The following is a 23,100-nucleotide window of genomic DNA, read 5'->3' as shown; positions in this document are numbered from 1 at the left end:
CGATTTAAGATTTCAATAAATGTATCGATTTTTAACAATAATAACGTCAATCCCCCAGCTGTACCTGAGGTGCAGCTGCTTGGCCGTCTGTACAAAGCAGGACTGGTCCGTCTCTTTCAGCACCTCCTGAGCGTAGCCCACTAGACCACTGTTCTCCAACATGCCTTGGTACTCCTCCACCTGGGGAATATCAATACAACACAATTGCATTATTTAATTCCAGTCAACCTAACTGCATCTTCTATCCTAGTTACTGCTAAGGATGAGTGATGATATGTGTATATCGGAATCAATAGTAACTGAATTCAGTCCTGGTATTTTTATACCTGGGTCTTGAGATGGTTCAGGCGTCGGTTACGAGACTGTTCAATGGATCTGAGCATCTCGGATTTCCTCTCCTGCAGCGTCTCAAACAGACGCTCAAAGTGCTCATTGGCTTGACGCTCTGCTAGTTGGCCATTGTCCTATGAGAAGGAGAGAATAGTGTTATTCATTTGTGCAAAGCAAATCAGTCTCTTCACATATCCCTCCCTGTATGAATATACTGTATAAGGTCAGACATATTCTGAGGATGTCTGGTGAGAACTGCTGAGGTCATTTCACAGCATCTCTATCGTCTCTGACAGGGTCATTTCAACAGATGGATTTTCTTTGTTATTCTCTGCCCTTACAAATAAAGAAAAGTGTGGATACAGGCAGGGTCAGCATCAAAGTTAAAAGGCAACATAAGCAAATTGAAACCCAAATATGTGTGAGGGGAACTAGTGAACAAAGCCTGTGTTCTTTCGTTTTGTGTTTTGCATACTGTTTGTTTAATGCCCTTCCTCATTCGCACACACAGACTGGTTTTTAGAAAGCTATGTAAATATTTGTATCCAGTAAGAAGTGTTCACAGTACAAGGATTAACACACATTTTTATTCTGCTTTCAACAACCTACAACTGTGTGGAAAAGGGGGAATAAAATGTGATTCAGCATTTTTTCACAAGGTAGGGGAATACTTTAATTAGAAATATTAATAGAAGTACTGAGGATTGTCCTTAACAAGGAAGCATAGAGCCCTGAAAAGGTGGATCTAAAAATGGAAAATGAAAGGAGTCCTTTTGCGTGTAAAGTTAACGATTTATATCTTGGATTGAATACAAGGAGTGTAAATAAGAAAACTAAAAAAGAACTCTTGACAATAAAAAAGGAACAAGGGCATAAAATGAAGCAATAAATGAAAAAGATTTTGAAAATAAAACTCTAAACTCGTACTATAAAACGTTTGGGATGTAGAGATAAAAAGGATGTTGGAATGTCGGCAACATGACTTAGCTCGCTCACCTCGGTCTGACTGATGAGCAGCTCAAGATCAGTAATCTGAGTCCTGACCTGGTCCTCTTTGCTGATGAGGTAATGGATACTCTTGGCCAGCTTCTCCTGGTGGGAGAACAGATCAGCAGCATTGAGAGTGCAGTTGGTTTCACATGGTCGTAATATCTGAAGCACGTGCACATCAACACAGCACCGAGATGACAAATAATGTGACTTTTGTACACGATCGGGACTGAAGGGACATCTGTTAATAACACTGCAAACATAGAAACACCTTTAAAATATGCGTTAGTGTAATGAATAGAGAGGGATTTAACTGATCCCTACTTATGTGCTCACATTGCCCAGACATCTGCTCCTACATGACTTAGAGATGTTCTGATAACATTTTCCCTTCTCAATACCAGGAGTTTGGATCGGCTAGTACCAAGTACCAATCTGATAGCAGTGCATTTAAAGCTTCACAAATACATACAAAGAAAAATGCCATAGAACATCTTTGTTTATCTAGTGTGACGGTCAAAATGGAAAAAGAACAGAAACAAATAAATCATATATAATAGCTTGAAACTGAAGCACAAGATTACACGTCACCATTTGACTTGTGAGACTTTCCAGTGTGAAATATTTCGCCAAATTGCTCACATTTTAACTAGCTCATGCAAACTCTACACTACCAGACATCACTTAATCTTTGCTAGTCTAAAAGCAATACTCGCCAGTGGCAGTACATCGCTGCTGCTGTTTTGGAGAGGCGAAGAAGAAATGATTTCCAGGGAAAGAATATTGCAGTTTAATCTGGGCTAAACTCAGACACTCTAAACATGTGGCATCGAATCAGTACATATAGATTTAAGGACTCGCCGATGCATGACACAGCATTGGAGGAAACATCTCTAACATAAGTCATATGTTTATAATAGTTCTTATTTGTTCATTTCTCTCTTTAACTGATTTGTGTCAAAGCACCAACACAATTGTTTCTTAATTAAAAAAAACCCCTCTGTAATGACAAGGAATTTCGTTCTATAATTTTTCACTCATATTACAATATTAACAACTGTAGCTGCAACTTGCAGTATTCCCCGACTGATGTGAACTTCAGGACAGATGCAGAGTGAGAGCCTGTGACAGTGCATTTCTGTTCAGAGCAACTGAAACTAAACTACATTCTGAATGACGAAGGTTTCCAGAACAGTTTGTATCTTCCAACAATTTGAAAATACAATGCCCACAAAATCAAGGGGAACAAATGGTCTCATTAAATATTAAGCATCAAAGTGTTTAGGTCAACACAGACCAGCAGCTTGAATTTCAAACACACTTGCTGAACCGCCATCAAGTCCACTGAGCTGGAAACGCTCATACAGGGAGATTAAATTACTATTCAACATATGTGACACAAAATCTTCTGTCAATGCTTAGATGTCTATTGTGTTGCTTAGTGACGTTATAGCAACAACATCATCTGACAACTCCTGACTTTTGTCGGTGCATACATTAACACTCAATCTGATTGAAATCAATTCCACTGATTGGTTTACCTCATGCAAGGCCAATCACTTTTAACCCAGTCATCAAGCCTGGGTTTCAGTTTGCAACAAAGACAGACTGATCCAGTCAGTGGGCGGTACAGCACAACTAAACCCCCCCCCTCTTAAAGGTGTTGTTAAATAGATTAAATATGGCACAACCTAATCCCGCTGAAGGAAGATATTTAATCATCTCAAAAGATGTTTTTTCACTTTCAGATTATTCAATGCACTTCTGCAAACCTATTAACGACTGAACTCCAGAGGATCAGCCTGCCTTGAAGGATTCCATATGTACACTACAGATATTGCTAATATACATAAAGAATAACAGCATTTTGTTCTATTTAAAACCTACTAAGTAAAAATCACAAAATAGTTGTTATTGGCTGTTTGACAAAGGCTGATTTGGCCACAACTCTATGTCAGGCCTTTGTTAACATTGTGTTCAAGCTCAGTTTAATCCTTGTTATCATAAGCCTGTATTGCGTTAGTCATCACAGATAACAAAACAAAGTCCAGTGTATTCAACCGACACACACACACACACACACACACACACACACACACACACACACACACACACACACACACACACACACACACACACACACACACACACACACACACACACACACACACACACACACACACACACGTTCTCAGAGTGTAACAGTGTCTGATTGTTGCACCTTTAGGATCTTGTAGGCGCTGCTCATGGAGGTGACCTTGTGGTTGGCGTGGGATCCTCCCAGCTTGCAGAGGTGACACACGGGTCGTCTGCAGACCTCGCAGTACATGTTCACCTTCTCCATCTCGTGCTCCGGACACATGAGCACCTGGGATACGCAACAGAACATGAGAGTTCAAATTAGACCAATAAATGCATAAGCACATCCGCTTGACAGCACAGATCTACTGCATGTTGCTTGAACACTTCAGTGATCAAAAAGCAGCTGAAGTGAAACAGGAAGATGGTCAAAACTTTAAAAGTACCCAGACAGTTTTCTGTGAGCCATTTCCTTACGTGTCTAAAAAAAAGAATTTAAATCAGCACTTTTTTTTTTACTGCTGGACTTGAGACGTCCGTTTGATCAACAAAAGGAAATGAAACAGAGACGCAGAGAAACAGAAGCAGCTCAGGTTTTCAACAAGACTTGGAAGTGGATCAATGAATCAGATAAGCTTTATTTAAGACTCATGTGACAACCTATCCCTGGAGAAGGTTCACAGTCCAACTTAATGAACATAATTAGTTACAGATAATTATTGAAAAAGAAGTTGGGTAAGGTTACTTGCCTTGGGCCTAAAGTTTGTCGTGGGGCCGACATACTCGTGCTGAGCTTTGGGTGTCCCCCAGGGGTGGTGCAGCTTGAAGCACTCGTTACAGTAGCTAGCCTTGCAGTCCATGCAGCTCTTTGTCGCCTCCTGCAGCTGGGGAGGCTTGCAGATGTTACACATAATCGCCACTGCGGCGCGGGCGGCCTGGCGGTAGCGCTCGACAATGCTCTCCAGGGTGAAGTTACGGAACAGCATGCTGATGCCGCGCTCGCCAAGTTCGATGTCATGCTGGCAGCCGGGGCATGGGATGGCGGTGACCCGTGGAGTCACTGACCCTCTGCGCCACCCTGGGGATGAGATAGAGCCTGGAGAAGAGCCAGCAAAAGTGGAAAAAGTGAGAAAAGAGAAAGGGCAACATTTCATAGCCTTGAGTCACCCAGTTTCTAATCTTGCCTGAGGCTCTATTGTGACACGTGAACAACAATGTTCTTTGACTTCAAATTAAAGTGAAGGAAAAAAATTCTAAGAATCTAACATGGGCAGGGGAAAATATGTTCAACTGGGCCGAGTTTCACATAAGCAGCATTACATCATCGGCATTCACTTAAGGAGAGAAAGCCTTTGATGGCCTGTATGAAAATGTCACGCTTTCACCAATAGAGCCTCAGCATGTCTCCCTTTGTGCTTTATTTCCATAATGACCACTACTCAATAAGAGATGTGGGTGCATGGAGCAAAACACAAGTACAGGCAACAGATCGAGCAGTCGTCATTCAGGGGTCCAGGAAGAGAGACAATCCAAGTACTGGGGAAGAATGAGTGATGAGATACAGGGGAAGTCATGGGGAGGATAGCATCCTTGGAGCTAATAGGGACTTATGAGAAATCTATTTTACATTTCAAGTCATTCAATGTTTTACATGAGTAGTACTTAAGTGCTCACAATGATCTGGACAAAGGAAATTAATCTAGTTTTTAAAAAATGGATACGAAAATAAAAATATGACAAAACATTTTTAAAATCAGGCAAAATGAATTAACTTGAAGTAGAACTGAACCAAAAGTTTGAAAAAATAAAATTCAACTATTAACTCGTGTCCAGTTCAATGCACAAACACTTATATTCACAAGACGACACAACTCCTCTTAAAGCAACGCTACTTTCAAGAGTTTACCACATCATTGTGCTTGTTACTGATGCAGCAGCAGCATCTTAACAAGGCAGCAACATGGGGACACGAGGTGGTTACACAAGGTCACATCACAGATGCAAGCAGGGTCTGTAAAACACTGATCAGACAATTAAAGCCAGCACACGCAGAAAGAAAAGATAAATAATAAGGCTTCACGTTTTTGGGGGACAGGGGAACCGAGGAGTGCTGGATTTATCTCAGTTTTCAAGCCAGTATTTCCACTCCGTTTCCGAGGACCTGAAAATTAAATCAAACACTCCTCAGGTAAGCGAAGATACGTTACAGCTACTGCACTGCAAAACAGCACTTTGCAAAAAAAAGGTGCAGCAGAAGGGAAAAGCAGTGGCAGAACAGCAAACATAAACTACGTGATGTGAGAAACCATGTGCATGCCGTGTGACGTGAGCAGAACTGAAGATGACAGTGCACGGACAGCTTACGACCTGGAGGATGAATCCGTCTGATCGGAGAATAAACTGCACTAATGAGTTTGGTTTGCCCTTCCTACCTGAAGGCGAATGTGAAATTCAGGTGTAACGTTATGATGAAATTAATCTGATGATGGTGATGAGGGTGACATGGTCTTGTTAAGACAAGTGAAGTCACTGGATGAAAAGAGAAGCCTCAGCACGTAAACCAGTGAATGATGAAGCCAGTTTCTAACCTGGTGAAGACGCCAAGTACGAGTCTTCACTCATGTGTGTCGTGTTGGGACTCAGCACAGTGACTCAGACTCTCTGGTCAGAACAGCAGGTGTGAGCAAAGAAGAAGCAGACAGATGCCTGCGGCAAAACGCGTGTGTGCGTTTGTGTGTCTATTTTGCGGAGCTGCAGAGGGAGGCAGAGTCAAAGGCAGAAACTGACGAGTCACTGCAGAGCTGCTGCGCTCTGCCTGTGTAAAAAGGGCTTGGCCCCTCTCCTGCACACATCTATAAAAGACACAGTTTGATGATTCACCTGATGCAGCATTTATGTTTCAGTCAGTCATGACAGACACTACATTTACGCCAATATTCAGACCATTGATCGTATTCTGAATAAGACATTATTTTGATTATGTTTACAAGGTCTGCTAATAGAATATGCCATTAATTTTGCTGTTACAGAGCATAGTCTGTGATTATGACTCAGGTCAGTACGTGCACTGCGTCATTCAAACTAAGGAAATGTGTCATCAAGCAGTTGATCACTGCCGACATGTCGATGTTGCAAAATGCTGTATAAAGTTAAATAGGAGGTTATGACTCAATTAAGATGTGTACATGTCTACATAATGCAACTAACGGATACTTAACATGTCTTAATTGGAATATTGCTTATTCTAAGATTGCCCTTATTATTCAGAATTTAGTTTACATGGTATAGTGTCATCATTGGGTTAATATCAGAATATTGGTGTCAATGTGTCTAATAAAGTTCCACCGTAAATGTGATCAGATGTCTGCACAATTGACTGAACATTTTGATAAATACTTAAACGACTTGTTGTCCACTTTATCATTGAATTATTTTTATTTCTAAAGCATAAATAAAAATCTGTGGCATGTTTTTGTTTAGGTTTGTTATTAGATGAAACATTTGTATTAACATTATCTTCTCCAGAAAATTCCATATTTCTTATACAAATATAAAATTCGAATCCAACAATAATTTAGTCGCTGAAAGGCTGGAGAATGATTAATCACGTAGGGCTTATAATTACATTGTCACTCATCCTATTTCATTGTTTGCTATTATAGGTAATAGGTAGATCCTACAGCCATCAATTATTTCAGGAGATTCCACATAGACGCTCCTCTGTGCTTTAAAAAGAGAAGATAATGAAAGTCTTAAAACATCCACTGAGCATGTTGAACACAAGTTGATGTATTCAGAGCAAAAAGAAGAAACTGTACTTAGTATTTGTTTTACTTGGACAGCAGTCTGACACCTCTCAATTCATCATGAGCAAAATGATTAGATACGCTGAAACAGGTCTGAATTCTGTTTCTCAAACAGCGATGATTGTTAAGTAGAGCGTAAACAGCAGCCTGAAGCCACAAAGATACCAATCAGAAAAAGCCAGTTAAGAATCTTAGCAAGCCCAAACATATTGTAGGTTTTCCCTCAGAGTGTGTACGTGAGTGTAACTCTGAAACAGAGACCTTTAGTTCTGTTGCTATAAAGCTGCTTTAGTTGCCTTCATGTTTGACTAAATGAATGCAAAGCTTAGCTATAGTGTACAAACACAAACACTTCAACTCCTAGGAAACATCCACTTTGAAAAAAAGAGTCCTTTCACTTGCTCCCTGTCAAGGACTCTAACTCCCATTAACTCTTGCTCGTCCTTCTTTTCTCCATCCAGCTCTTGTTGGCCTCCACATATGCGGACACATCATCGCTTTAAGGTTTTTACTGTTCCTCCCTCTTCTTCTACTCCTTTTATTAACCATCTTGAAGGCCACAGTTTTGCCAAGAATATGGCAGATGAGAATTACCTGAAGCATTTTGCCTTTTTCACCATCTTTGGGAATCTGGGTTTCTGTGCCTTTAATAAATCAACTTTTATGCTCAGAGGATGTTTTTTGAAAGTGGCACATGCCATTCTGCTATAATTACCTAGAATTAAGTGTTTTCAAAAGCTTAATCTTCTTTTCAACTTGAGATCCAGTAAAAACAATAACGCTCGTGAAAAAAATAAAAGAAATCGTTTTATACCCAACTGGTGGTGTGAGTTTGTATGGTCGTGTTGCGAGGGCTAAAGTAGACTAGGTAGAGAAAAGGGTAGAACCAAACTAGGGTTTCACAGGGGTTCTGGTAACACTGTACTCACTACAGCTACTCAAAACACGGAGCCCGCGTCTACCTCGACTTCCAAACGACCTTCGCACTGTGGCTGCAAGCAATGAACAGAGAAGTGAGGTGAGACCAACAAGAAAAATGAAACAATGCATAACGTGGAGTGAGGTGTGAAACCATTTTTTGAAAAACATCATGACACTGGAGAAAAAGACAACTGAAAAGTAAAATAAGAACTTGCAGTTCCAAGTGAAATACACAACAGTGTTTAAAATACACATACAGTCAGTGATGAGTACAATTAAGCCTTGACTTGTGCATTAACACAGTCGACGTTCGAGCACAAAGCCATGAAACCAAAAACTGAACTTAACGGGATTTAGGATTAAAAATGGTTTGGAAGAATAAATACAATATAACTGCAATTTGTATTAAAAGGAATAGTTTGGCATTTTTGGAAATTCGGTTATTCGAGAGTTAGATGAGGACAAAACCACTCTGATGTCTGTACGCTACTGAAGCTAGACCCAGGAGAAATTTGCTTAGTTTTTAATAAGCATTAAGACTGGAAACAGCTAATTTGGCTCAGTCTGAAGGTGAAAACATCCCAGCAGCACAGCTACCAGGCTTTTACAGTTCAGTGTTTGATTCACTAAAGCGATCCTCTTGAACATGCAGCTTTAGCCTCAGGCTTTAATCATGATAATGTAGGAGTGGTCATCAAGTGCAAATGTAAGGCTCCTCTACATGTCTTGAAACAAGTCACCTGGAAATATTAAAAAGTCACCTCTATGCAGCTTTAACATATTCAGAGTTACAGGTGATAAAAGGGTTGGATTTATGATTGAAATTTGGTTGGTTTTGACTACAACTACATTCATGCTCATACATTTTAAATGGCATTTTAAAACTAAAACGATTATGCAGAAAAGCCTTTTAGCTAAGTAGATATTCACTTGACCAAAGCTACAGCTTTTAGGTGATTAATCAGTAGATGTTGTTACGTGTGCTGTGAGACAACGATACGTACATGAGTGGTAACAATCTTTAAATGTTGAAAGCATAAGCACATTTGCTAAAATGCCAAACTGTTCCTTAATGAGAACTTTCACCAAATTAAAAGTGCACTTGTCAAGGATTAGCTGTACGTAAATGCACCATGCCCCGTTTGAGCCCCAGTAACATAAAAGATGGAGTTGATGGAGTTTCAGTGTGCTTCCCCTGCCCCAGCACAGCAAGGCTCGTCCAAGCTGCACACTGATAAATATAGCCTTAAGTCTTTTCTGTCTCTCTCTTCACCTAATCCCTCATTCATTCCCAACAGTCAGGTTGTGTCACCATGACTACCAGTGATCCGATCTCCCAGTGTTAAGGGCGGTCGGCAGAATTGCTTTGGTGTTCTGTTCCTGAGATAAGGTTCATAACGTCCTTCAAAAGCATCTTAAATATTCTTGTGCTGTATAATCTGCTCAGTAAATGCACTTAACAAAAGGAGCACATTTGCCGAATAATCCCAAAGGGAATTCCAGCTGTACATGATCCTGTATTAGTTCATGTTAAAGGACTGAGCCTGGAGACACTACATTAAAATCAAGTTTAAGTGACAAAAAAAAAGATTGTGCATCAATTTACATGAAGTCCGAGTATAAGAGCTGCCCTTGTGCACAAACTGGCGGGAGATTTGTTTACTCAAAAGCAGGATTTGATTATTTCCTGAGTCAACAGACGCAGTCCTGCCAGTGAAGAATGAACTCATTCAGGTTGAAGGGGGGTGAGTCTGAATGAGAGAAGCTGTGTTTGAGAGCCCAGTCGCTGTGGTTCTGAACCCTGGCTGAATAGCTCCCGTCACTGTACTCTGGGGATCTTTTCAGCCTCTGGTTCACATTCTCAGTGTTGCTCCGAGGTTACTTGGCGTCCAAGTGAAATGATACCAGGTAGCACCAACTCACTTGCTGTGTCCCAAATCCATACTAAACAGTAGTGTATGAGCTAGTTTGAAGTAACAAGATTTGTACTCACAAGAAATTATACAATGCTTGTTTAATTGTGCATACAGTAAGTATATATTGTTGGTTTCCCAGTATGAAAACACAAAGTCAAAATCTGCTAACAATAAGTGTAGTATGGATTTGAGACTCAGCTACTGAACACTTAGAACCTAAAAATGTTAAAAATAAAACATTTAAAGTCAGTGATATAGCAGCTGTTTGTGTCCCACTTCCATTGGACAAAATTATATACAGCATCTACAAGACTAAATACCAGTATTGCTTTTGTACAGAACAAAATGGTTTTGAAAAAAGTTGCTATATGTGCAAATCACCAGCATTAAATGCCAGTAAGAGCTTTTGTGCATTGCAGTGCAGACTAACAGTAAACTCCAAATCATGTTTTTTAATATGCACACTGTACGTTATACTAAATTTTTTCACTTTCCAGTAAACATAATCTTCTTAGGATTAGTACGTGGTATGGAAGTTGGACACAGCTCTGGGGCCTCATGTATAATCTCTGCATGGACACAAAGTTTGGATCTCTCAAAACAAACAGGAGAATGTGCGCACCTGTACAGAAGCCCTGGCTTCTAGTGAGCCTAGCTCTTTCAATTGTTAAGGACGTGGGCAAAATCTCATATCAAATTCCATGCTACTGACACTTATGGTCAGTTGTGGAGTGAACCGCAGCTGTTGAAATGCGACAATGTCCCAGGATTCTGAAAGGTTTGGCAGCGTGACTAAACTGGCTCCTTTTCCCCTCAGCCATGTTAATGAGGCTAAATTATCACCATTGTTTGAACAAATCTGCAGGGACGTCAAAAAGCATTAATTAAAAAAGCATTATTGCAGAACAGAACAATTATACACTGCACTGGAGACACTGTGGTGGCTAATATAGACACTCTCAGATCGTCACTACCTGCACATATGGATTGTGTAAATTAGTAAGTCTTTAAATAAATCCAGTCACAGTCCTCGCACATTCAGAAACCTCCATTTTTGTGTCAGAAATATGAATATTCTTGCTTTTCCTCTCAGTTGTTGCCGCAGTACACCACAAGAAACATTGATCGGCCGACTCGTTTCTCTGCCTCGACATTGAATAGGTGCTTTGCATCACCTATCTATCCTTGAACGTGGGCGTGAAGCAGGCCGAATGTGAGGCTAATCCATGGGCGCACGTTTCTAGGAGGGCTGTAATTTATTACACTTTTAGAATTGATCCTATGCACCATTTTATAAATGAGGCCCCTTGTAGAGATCTTTAGGGAAACGTCCTGTAAACCAAAGCACTCAGAAAAGCAGCACTGTACCTCCATGCTATTTAAGGTTTAGCTCGGCTGCAGCAGCGCCATATGTTTTGCAGGGAACTTAAAAATAATGCGACAAGTTAATTTAGCAACCTGCACCCCACCCACTGTCCACCGAACCACAGCTCTAACCTCGCTCCAGCTCAGCTTTGTTCAAACACATCTACACCTGAATATCTGATTTAAGATCAAGTGGAAATGATAGACACTTGTCTCTCTTCTAAAAACATTTTCCAACGAATACATAAGCCCCTGCATGATTGAGGGGGATATTTGATGCCCCTGGGCCACAAGAGACAGACAATGGAGACAATCAGGCTTTGAGGGAGCTTGTCAATATGTCTTTTCTAGACAAAAGTACAGCTTGTCAAGTTTGTCTGCTGGCTCATTAATAAAGCCTGTAAAAACAGACGGGATTGAAAGAAAGTTACTGACTGACAATGTCATGCCTGAGAGGTAAAGTTATCAAATCATCTAATGTGTGCTGGAGTTTATCTAGGACAGGAGGGAGGAGGGGCGGCGTCTGCACTGCAATAAAACCCAGACATCATACAATAGTGCTTTTTTAGTCTTGCTCCATTTCCATGAGCCTATTCATGGGCAACCCTACATTTGCATTAGCTATAGGTTCATGAAAATATATTTTTCACAGTGGCACTACCCATTATATTTCTGAGGGAACTGAGAATGGACTTCAGTTCTTATAACATATTTTCTTACATGAGAGAATGTTTTTAAAGCTCCCTCTCTATAAAAGGTAATTTCCAGGATCAAGCCACTGAAACCTGTTGAGGGCAGCAGCTGAGATGACATCAGAGCTAAAAACTGAAGCTGCGGGAATTCAGAGGAAGACAATAAAACAGGAAGTTAACATTACTGACAAAACTATAACTGCCTTTGTCTGAAGCGATCGTAAATGGCTACAGACCCGTTTGATAGATGCACTTCCTGTGACGCAATAGCCTGATTATTAGCTTCCATCACCTCATGTAACACACCTTGAGACAATCAGGCTGACGGCCCACAGTTCCTGTTAATGCCTCAACAAGCCATTGTGAAATGCTTTTAACCTTGGAGAACCACGGTCCCTGCACCAATCTGTTCACAATAAATTCCTGCCTGCAAAGAACACAATTGGGAATAAATGTTTGTGTTGCCTTACCCCGAGACCCACCTGATCTCACGAGCCTGTCCAGCCTCTCCATGGAGGGGGAGGGCACCCTGGACCTGGGGCTGCCCGGCATGGAGCACTCGGAGCCGGCATCGAAAGAGTCGTCATAGTTCAGCTGCAGCAGCTCTCTGACACACTTGTGGCAGACGCTGTGCTGACAGGGCAGGATCAGCGGGTGGGTGAAGAGCTCCTTGCAGATCGGGCAGATCAGCTCCCTCTCGATGTTTTTGATCGGCACCTGGTGATGGAGATGTGGTTACTGAAATGTGTTGTATACGCCCGGCTAGGTCTGGGCAATAAAGCAATATGAACTAGAATGGCACTCAGTAGAGCACAAACCTCCGCTAAGGCCCAATAGCAAATTCAAATCAAGCTGCACCACATTGCACTCGTCGATATCAGTCCCCTAAAAATGCCTTATACCCCCCCCATCAAGAACCATGAATAATTCCCAACTTACTATCTTGCAATGTTGAAGAAAGTGCTAAAAAAAAAAAAAAATCGGGATCCAAACCAAAATTCAAAGGGTTTTTCCCTGAGTCATACTGCATCCCTTCACCAGGTTTCTTGGTAATCCGCCAAGTAGTTTTTGCATAATCTTGCATATAAACAAACATACAAACCGACAGGGGTGAAAACATTTTTAACATAACATATTATCCAATAGCAATACATGTTAAGACTACAACCGTCACTCAAAAATCAGTCAACAGAAATAATGTGACATTTATCCTGATGATTATTGATATCTGCTTAACGTTTTTGTCTTGATATCATTTTTGGCCTCATCTTCCAGCGACACTTGTTAAATGGCTTTAAATTGACCCAACTCCTTTAAAAAACACAAAGGAGCAGAAGGTGAACACAGGTTTCAGTGTTCGGAGGAAGGACACAGCTTTCTTTGATCGCAAGAACAACAACCCATTATTAAAAGATCTTTAGATGAAGCTAAAACAGACCTTTTGTCTTCGCTTCAAGCTGTGAAACAACATTTTGCTGTGTCAGAGGAGGAATAAAATGGCCTATAAAAAAAGATGTGTACATTCAGGAGCCACTTTTATTCATTCTACATTCAATGCAAGTGAGAAAACCCACCAGTGGAGTCCCAACAACATCCATACACTGGAGTCTTTACCATGTTTCTAGTACATTACATAAGAGCGGATTATGTCCGGCTAAATATAGACTTTAACAGTGAAACAGCAGCTCACGTTTGGAAAACGTTTCTCCACAGCTCCAGGAACAGAACCTGTGGTCACATTATTCAAGGGCTTCAATCATCTCAGGTGTGAGTCCTGCCTGTGTCTGCAGTTTTTAAAACCAGGTTCAAACTTCTCAAGAGTCTCTAACAAGCTCATACCACCATTATATTTTATTTTTACAAATTAATTTTTAAAATGTTAGTGATTTTTTAAATTACTTTCGCCTCTTATTTTGTCCACCTCTTTTATACTACTTTCTAATCCATTTTATTTTGCTTGTGATTTGTTTGAATGTGTCCGTTCTGGTGTTAAATAGTTTTCTTGGACTTTTTAAACTTAGTTTTCTTGACACCTTGTCTCTTTCTGTCTCTTTTACTTGTGTCTCTTGTCTCTTTAAAGTCCCTGCTCAGCCCCTCGACTCCACCTGTGAGTGGAACCTGCTAAATGAATAAATGTGTGTCGCACTAATGTGAGAGAAGCGGCTGCACACGTGTTAAAGGACAATAAGCAGCGAGTTGGAGGAAGTTAAAACAGAAAGAGGCTGTTTGTCCTCAGACTGAAACAACGAGTTGGACTCAGTGAGGAGGACACACAACTCCACCGAACACACAGTGACTTTAACAATGTCCGCACGCAGCTGTGGCACAACAATGACGAAACCTACAGAGAAACTACTTCTTTTTTTAAAATCATCTTCCCCCCACGAACTCCATGAATCCTGCCCGGCTCCCGCTTCACTTACCGCCGCGGTGCCGCTGCTGCTACGCCTCTTCTCCGCAGACATGCTGAGGGAGAGAATAAAAGCCTCCCGGTTCCTAAACTGAATTAACCGACGCTTTTTTGAGTTTTAGTGTTTTTGGTTCTCGTCCAGAAACACCAGCGCAACTTCTGTGGGAGCGGAGCCGGAGATGCCGACAGGACGGCGGAGGGATTTTAAATAGAGAGACGCAGCTGCTGGGAGAGAGAGGGTGAGTGAGAGAGAGAGAGAGAGAGAGAGAGCTGTAGTGAATCAGCAGCCCATTCAACACACACACACACACTGACAGTCACTCACACACACAGGGGGTGGAAAGACAACAGGGGGGAGTGTGAGAAAGAGAGAGAGAGAGGGGGGTGGTCTCCATAGGAACTGCTGCTGCTGCTTTCAAGTGCTCCACGTAAACTAAATTTACGTCCTTAATCCAACGGCATTTGCTTCCAACAGGCACTGGTTTGAATGTGGTTTCGAGGGACATCAATATGTAAGAAAAGATTCAAGCCTGGAGGGTATTTAAAGATGGACGTCATGGCGTTTGCTGCACTAAAGTGGAGGCAAAGCGTCTGTATCGCCCCCTAGTGGCCGTCTGCAGTATGATAAATTTGTTTTGATGTGTACTTTAACTTGTATGTCCCAACCACTAATATGGAGGAGATCAAAACATACAGTGTATGTAAACATGTAAACAAGACATGACATTTGCTCTCCTAAAGTGAAGCCAAAGCGTCTAGATCGCCCCCTAGTGGCTGGCTGCAGACTGGGTCATAAATCCTGCCTCCTCCATGTTAGGGGTTGGGACATGGGAGTTACAGTACACATCACAGTATTTGGTTGGCTTTAAAGGTGTCTGTCACATTAGGTGGTTGCCTTTTTGTCAAATTGATGTATGTTTAGGTTTTCACGTGTCAGATGAGTGTCAGATAAAGTGCGCATTTAAGTCAAAGCCACACATCATTAAATATATTTTGAAAATTATACTCATAGTGTACTTCAAAAAAGCTCAGAAAGTAAAAGTTTCTAACAAACTGTCATATTTATTGTTTGTATTGTTAGTAAGTGACTCGTTTTTATTTTTTTAAAGACTACAGACAGGACAGGGGAACTTCAGGGGAAACTCAGATTTCAGCCGGGGCTAGAGATCCCTGGACGAGCGGGTATATCAGTGGGACTTTGCCACCGCGGCTCCGTCCCTTGATCACGCGACTCCACAGACTCACAAGATGGAAACATTCATATTCGATAGCGTGGCTTCATTTCTGGATAGTGGAGCTGCATCGTCCATCTTTATATCCAGTCTATGGATCAACCAGCTCATATTGTTCTTTATTGTTTGAGTTTTAGCAAAATGTTCACTCGCTAACAGGCCGATCTTTAGCATATTAGCTATCCAATTCACTGTTATTTGTATAGCACCAAATCACAACTTACATAATCTCAAGGCACTTAATATAGTAAGGTCGACACCTTACAATAAGGAGAAACCATAATGTTTGGACAATGAGCAAACACTTCTTGACAGTGGCGATAAAAAATCTCCCCTTAAAGAAACATCCAGCAGAATCTGGATTCTGCTGGAACTAGACTGCGTGAGCAGATCTGCCTCGACCGGTGGGGTTGAAAAGACAGAAATGGTGGAGAGAGGAGAGGTGGGTGGTGAGGAGGAGGGGACAGGAATTGATGTGTAGCTGATGTTTTTGGTAAGATTCACAGGTTTAGGTTAGTGGTAGCATGCTAACATTGCTAATCACCATAGCCTGCCTATAGAGAGCCTGTTAAGTATACTGTTGAAGTCATAGCGAAATTGTCTGCAATTCACCGACAGTCGCAAGTCGATGAATTAGACTGAACGGAGAAGACGTTTAAATCTATTCAGTGGTACCTCTCAGCCACATGTTCCAATATTTTTGCTCACGTAAAAATGGGAGGGTTCTGAAAACACTGCTATGTCGTAGGCTGTTTCTCTTGATAAAAATAACAGACGTTAGTAAAAGGTGGAATTTGTAACTCTTGTCTCTTGACCATCTTTTGATCTCAAACCCAAATGCCTTCAGAGTAGAACAATGAGATTGGCCTGATGGAACTGAATCAGTACTAAAACTATAAGGTTAAAACATAACGTCTGAAGCTTAACACTAAATCCTGCTTTATATTTATATAAAATTTGGTAGCTATAGGTTTTCAAGAGTCTCTGGTCCAACAGTGAGCAACCATGCCCGCCCCTCACACAAGGTTTCTATACATAACAAAAGGGGCCCGTGAAAGCTACGACTTCTGCTCACTTTACATTCACCATTCTATTAATGTCTGATCCATTATTAAAGGAGATTTATTATCTGCTAGTCACTTGCAGCAGTGGCCATGTTAAGGTCTGCAGTTCATTTAATTGCACACTGGGCCTCCCATCAGGTCAACCTGACAATGTTCGGGTTAAAGAACAAAATGGACCATGAAACGTCTTTCGGGGAGTTTTGGAAGGGAGCTGCAATTAATTTACTTTGTAAATTATAGCTTATAGCGCATAATGAATGGAGTGAAATGTTTGATCTAATCTACTGGCCCAGACGTCACTGAGGGCACTGCAGACATCTTTCTGTTGAGTCATTTGTTGGCTAAAAACAATGTCAGGTTTCAGTAAATAACAGAGGTCCCATTTAGTTCTAGATTTCTATCTTATATCTACTTTCTGCAACTGTTTGCAAACAATCGCTAAAACATCCTTATTGCTCAGAAAAATGCAAGTGTTTGAGCAGGTTTCTTACATTTCCCCCTCTACATTTGCTGGACATACAACAAAGCATTACAAAGAAGCAGTTACTGTTTATTGGACAAATCAAACTTTAAGACTCAACTTCATAGTATGTGGTGCATTTCCACAGACGATGTAACCCTGGTCTAAATCCACTGAATACATCTATTTTACACAATTCCAAATTTAAAACACACTATATTCATTTTTAAAACGCTGCGAGTGTTGTTAATACAAAGTGTCTAACCTACAGAAAGGGACCCTACAATGAATCTGTCACAATAAGACCACTGTGTTCTTGTTTATTTGGTATTTTAAATGAACACTACAGAGATAAGAGTAAACCTTGTTGCTGACTGTGCAATAGAGGCTTGATTCTAATTTTAAAATATCACTGAATTCAGCAACTGTGGCCGGGCCAGTTAATCAATCTTGTGCACAGTCTGCTCCATTTTTTCATTACACACATGAAACACACACGCACACAGCACATACATGCTTGGATGAATGTGGGAGCTTGTGCGAGCAGGGGAGCTGCATTTCAACACGTCATGTCAGACTGCAGTAGGTGAAAAGGGTAAAGACCTCCTCCCCATGGAGACACATACACACCTCCTCGGTAACCGAGTGCCCTGCCTCAACTACGCAGCTGCTGCCAAGTGTCCCACATACTGACAAGAGTCTGTGATCCAGCCTGCAGCGCTATCGAACTACCAACACACGCAGCAACCGAGGCCTCTAATTAAACTCTTTATGTTCACGTTTTCTCCTCTCCCAAGAATAGAAGGGAAGCTTATGCCTTAAAGCCACAAAGCCCCGACACAAAATAGAATGGAGAATGGATGAGTCTGTGTAAACCAAAAACCCTCAGATCCTCTTACCACATCAGAATACAGTTAAAGTACGATAAGTACTTAATAATATCATGTTAAACAATATAGCAGCTATAAATATATGAGATTACATCAATGCTGTTGAACTGTTGAGGCATAGTTTTGGCATTAATGGAGACCTGCAGCTGACAATAGATTAGAATAGAACAGAACAGAATAGAACAGAACAGAACAGAATAGAATAGAATAGAATAGAATAGAATAGAATAGAATAGAACAGAATAGAATAGAACAGAACAATATTACTATCATATTACAATAGGCTATGATGTATAGGCTAAATGGTTGATAGAATTGAAATCCACCTAGTTTATTCATACAATTGAAATCATCTTATAGCATAGAATAGAATAGAATATGTTTTTTTGTAAGGTATATTTTTACTTTATACTACAATATATGATAATGTAAAATACAGGCTGAATTGTTAATATATTTTTAAATGTATTAAATAGGTTTTAATATAATTACAATGGACGAGGCATACACATAACTGTTGGCCTTTATATGTTTATAGAATAGAATAGAATAGAATAGAGTAGAGTAGAGTAGAGTAGAGTAGAAAAGGTGTGGATATAGACTCATGGTCATTCAACTGAAAATGACCTCAGTCAGATGATGTTGCAAAATCAGAATATATGCATTAAAAATACATGTATTAATCAAAGAAGAATACAATAGATTTTCTTAAATAGCCTTTTGTGAGGGTATATTGTAAATGGAAGCTTAATTAGGTGTTATATTAGCAGAGGCTTGTACCTAAAACTGTGAGACTATAGACACGTCATTCAACAGAAAACACCCTCAGTCAGATCATGTGACAATATCAGAATATATATAGTAAATAATGTGTAAGAAATAGAATAGAATAGAATCGATTTCTTTACATTGATATTGTAAATTCACAATATAAGTTGGTGCTATATGAGGTGAAATGGAGCCCACTTGAATTGAATAGGTTTCAAAGGGGAATCCGACTGTGAATCGGACTATAGACACACAGTCATTCAACAGAAAACACCCTCAGTCAGATCATGTGACAATATCAGAATATATCTAGTAAATTATGTTTGAATAATAGAATAGAATAGAATAGAATAGAATAGAATAGAATAGGCAGAGGTGAGGGTTTGTCAGCCTCCCTCTCCTCTCCTCTCCTCTCCTCTCCCCTCCTCTCCTCTCCTCTCCTCTCCTCTCCTCTCCTCTCTCCTCTCCGTCCCCTGACAGCTCTGCAGGCCGGCGCGGCGCTGCTGATCTCGGGCACATGTTGACACACAGACCGCTGCTGTCAAAAGAACCGTAAATCATCCCCTGATGTGTGTGGGGGGGGGACTCACTCACCTCGCCTCGCTCGATCCGCTCCACGATGCTGGCGAACTCCGTCATGTCCTCAGAGTCCGACATGGTTACAGATGATGATGATGCTGCTGCTGCTGCTGCTGATGATGAAGGTGATGGTGATGAAGACGCAGATATTAAAATGTAGAGGAACACAAACAGGCAGCCTGTATCACCGCTTCACAGCTTCACACAGGGAGGTGAGGTAACGTGAAGCGAGAGAAGCTGCTCCTCAGACCACATCCCCATCCTCTCTCCTCTCTCCCCTCCCTCTCTGCTGTCTGTGTGTGTGTTTGTGTGTTAGTGTGTGTGTGTGGAATCTACGGTACATGCGCCGGCGACCAATTTTGTTTTAGTTGGCCTCATCTTGGAGGGAAAACTCCTCCCTCGCCTCCTCGGCGCACTCTCCCATCTCCCTCCTCATCCCTCAGCGGTGATGTCTCCGCGCACACAGCCCTTTGTATCCTCGTCATCTGTCATCCGCGTGCAGAGAGAATGGATCCTGGTTTTATCCATCGCTCACTGCGGGAACAATTATAATCATGTCAGTCTGAAGATTAGAGGGAGGGGGGGCACACTAAATCTATTAGTGTCGCGTCCAGTTAAGTTTACGCACACACACATGTGGCCTGTTTACGCATGGCTGGCGGCGCGCTCACGTGCGCATATGGTACTGTACTATCTATCCCTGCCTCCCTCCCTCTATCCATCCATCCATCCATCTATCTGTCTCACTGTCTGTATGTCTGTCTGTCTGTCATCCATCCATCCATCCAGCTATCCATCTATCAATCTAACCCTTCGTCCATCTATATGTCATTCATTCATTCATTCATTCATTCATTCATTCATTCATCTATCTATCTATCTATCTATCTATCTATCTATCTATCTATCTATCTTTACATCTATCTTTACATCTATATATCCATCTATCTATGTCTGTCTTTCTATCTATCAAAGTGATTTGTCCCCTGTTGTTTTTGTATGTTGTCTTACTAGTTGTTGATGGTGTTGTATTACTTCTTGTTGTTTTATTTGTCGTTGTATGCTGTTGTTGTTGTTGTTGTTGTTGGGGGATGAGGTTTGGGAGCAGTTGTCTCATGAATGTGACAGATTCCGATCGACTTGTTTCAGGCCTGAGCCGGAATGTGAGGCGCGGCATGTGTGAGGCCGGATTAGGTTCCCTGTTTTTTAATTTTTTTCTGGCAATGCCACTTGTTCCGCGTCACCAGATGGCCTCATGGCTTCATGCGGACATATTCCACCCCATTGAGCACGTGGAGGGGCGGGAGGAGGAGGAGGGTGGGGGGGACGCACTGGCAGACTGACAAAACTAACTCATCTCAGCAGCTGAGCAGTGTTTCCAAAAGCTCCAGAACACTGAGGCTATCATCACTGTTAACTGGCCCCTGTGGAACCACATGGTTTCATTTGGGAAAAGCTGTCATCACTTAAATCCAGAGCTGAACAGTAACGATAACTGTCACAATATAATTTCCATCAATGGCGACATCATCACATTACAACATGTTTTTAACAGTTTTTTCTTTCCCATAGTTTGTGCAGAATTGACCTTTTATAAAACAAAATGAGATCCTCATGTCGGTAAAAGAAAGTCAGAGGATCACCAGGGTCGCAATTTACGATTCATCATTTGGGAACCATGAACGTCTGAGCCAGATTTCATTCTGGCTGGTTTGAATTCTCCTACTTCATCAAGGAGAGAAATTCATCCTAGATCATAAATGTTCGTCAATAATAAAGGAAGGACTTTTACAATAATATAGTCTTTAAATGTTAAGTTATAAAACAATAGTTGTGGTTTTCATGTCAACCTTAAAACCTTATCAAATGTTTTTCACTGATCTATACTCAGAACTATTATAACTATAAAAACATTATAGTAAAAAAGGAGACTGTGGTAGCTGCAACATGTTAAATGGCTGAATCCATCATTTCACAATCATTTAAATATACTCTCGGGGCAAAGATGAGCCGAGGGCTGCTGTGTAATATCTGCAATGACACTTGCCTGCCCCATAAAAAAGCCACAGCAGTGAGTCTCAGTGCCGTCCACTTCACTGAATAATCAATAGAGTGAATTGATTAGTGAGTTTAAGAGGAATTGATTCAAGTTAAATAAGAACAGCTCTAGAATCAGCAAGTTCAAGTTCATCCAAGAACCTGTGGATCTAGAAAAAAAAAAAGGAGTAATTCGTGCCACAAGCTGCAATTCGGTGAACACACGGTATTTGTATACTCGTGTGGTGAAAACAGCTCCATTCAAGAAACATTAAAACAACAGAGGAGGGAAACACAGCGGCCTGTTTCATCTGGATTTGAAAAACACTGGAAATGGACAACGAACGTAGCTCGAGTTTTTGGTGGCAGTGTAAGGTGACACGTCTCTGGTGCCACACAGGTGTAAGCTGTCTGTTGAACTGGAGACCGTAGCCACACCCAGACTACAGCGGCAGCCGGCTGTCGAGGGAGCATCTCCAGATAATCTGGGTTTGGTTCTATTCACAGGGGACGAAAATACATTCTGAAACCTTAGTTTACTCCTATAGTACAGCAGGATTACGCAAAAGCTACTCAAATGATTTCCATGAAATTGTGTGGAAGGGTGTGGCATGACCCAGGGAAGAAGCCATGTAAATCTGGTTCCAGATAATTGGGTGGAACCAGGAAATGTTTTTTACTGTCTTTTACATATTGAGATGGGGCGTTAGCCTCGTCGGTGGAAGTCTGCCAACGAGTTTATGTTTTCATTTGTGTTTGTTATTTAGCAGGATTATACGCAAAAAGTAGTGGCCGGATCACAATGGAACTTGGTGGATGGGTGCTGTGTGGGTCAGGGAACTTCAGTTCAATTTGGTGCAGCGTGATCTGAATTTAAGGCGCCTGTTGGGCCTTGGCGCAGGTATTGCTCTCTAAATTTGAAAAATGATAAAATCTGTGATCATGTGTTTGATTTTTTTTTCACCTCCACAGCCAGACTGGATTGATGAGTTACTGCTCCACATTTGTCAGGATCGCATTTCCTAATCAGTGCCAACAGTGAAGTATGTGCTCTGCTGTAACTCCCAGGTGACACTCTGTGTGTTTGGATGTGAGCTCTGCAGCCAGTGAAACACCCCCCCTTACCCCAGGGCTTTAAATTATGTGTTAGTCACTGACCTAACAAAGAACAGGGGAAAAAAATGGTGTTTCTATAAAGCACAATTCATCCACGCTCCAGAAATATGAGTGGCTGCTGTGGCAAATTAGGGAAAAGGGTGACCAGTTGTTATGTGCAAAGTTAAAAATAGATCAGTTTTGAGTCATACAGCTTCACAGAGCTGAACAAACATGAGAGCGAATAAGGACTTGAGACGTTTACGCAGATATTCAGTTGTCATGGGAGATCACACATTAACCAAATTAGTGATGACACGTTTTCTATTCTCCCTTAAGCAAGATGCTACAACTGCAAACAGAAAAAACTAAAACCCAGTCTCATGGACAACTATATTCTGGATTTTGACCTTATTCTGAATGAGACATAATTATGTTTACATGAGTTGCTGATAGAATATTCCAT

At 41.1% G+C, this 23,100-nt stretch overlaps 1 protein-coding gene across 3 annotated transcripts in view; it reads right to left on the bottom strand.

Annotated features, from left to right (window-relative positions):
• The window catches only part of trim36 (tripartite motif containing 36), a 33,087-nt gene extending 13,267 nt beyond the window's left edge, over positions 1 to 19,820 (bottom strand). The window contains exons 1-9 of one of the 3 annotated variants that reach the window (XM_047341334.1): positions 19,518 to 19,820; positions 14,523 to 14,549; positions 12,582 to 12,816; positions 5,480 to 5,560; positions 4,149 to 4,495; positions 3,542 to 3,688; positions 1,327 to 1,422; positions 327 to 464; positions 65 to 180 (exon numbers count right to left, since the gene is read on the bottom strand). In XM_047341334.1, the coding sequence (XP_047197290.1) occupies positions 65 to 180; positions 327 to 464; positions 1,327 to 1,422; positions 3,542 to 3,688; positions 4,149 to 4,495; positions 5,480 to 5,560; positions 12,582 to 12,816; positions 14,523 to 14,549; positions 19,518 to 19,580 (1,250 nt within the window). In that variant the 5' untranslated portion in view covers positions 19,581 to 19,820. Of the gene's footprint in view, positions 1 to 64; positions 181 to 326; positions 465 to 1,326; positions 1,423 to 3,541; positions 3,689 to 4,148; positions 4,496 to 5,479; positions 5,561 to 8,134; positions 8,198 to 12,569; positions 12,817 to 14,522; positions 14,550 to 19,517 lie in introns of all 3 variants that reach the window. The other 2 variants (XM_035166056.2, XM_035166057.2) reach the window with 2 other exon arrangements.
• Positions 19,821 to 23,100: the final 3,280 nt, after the last annotated feature.

This window comes from Hippoglossus stenolepis, chromosome 9 (genome assembly GCF_022539355.2).
Source record: "Hippoglossus stenolepis isolate QCI-W04-F060 chromosome 9, HSTE1.2, whole genome shotgun sequence".
In the NCBI taxonomy this organism is placed as follows: Eukaryota; Metazoa; Chordata; class Actinopteri; order Pleuronectiformes; family Pleuronectidae; genus Hippoglossus; species Hippoglossus stenolepis.
The sequence above is the reverse complement of the archived record's forward strand: the minus strand, read 5'-3'. Positions and strand labels throughout refer to the sequence as shown.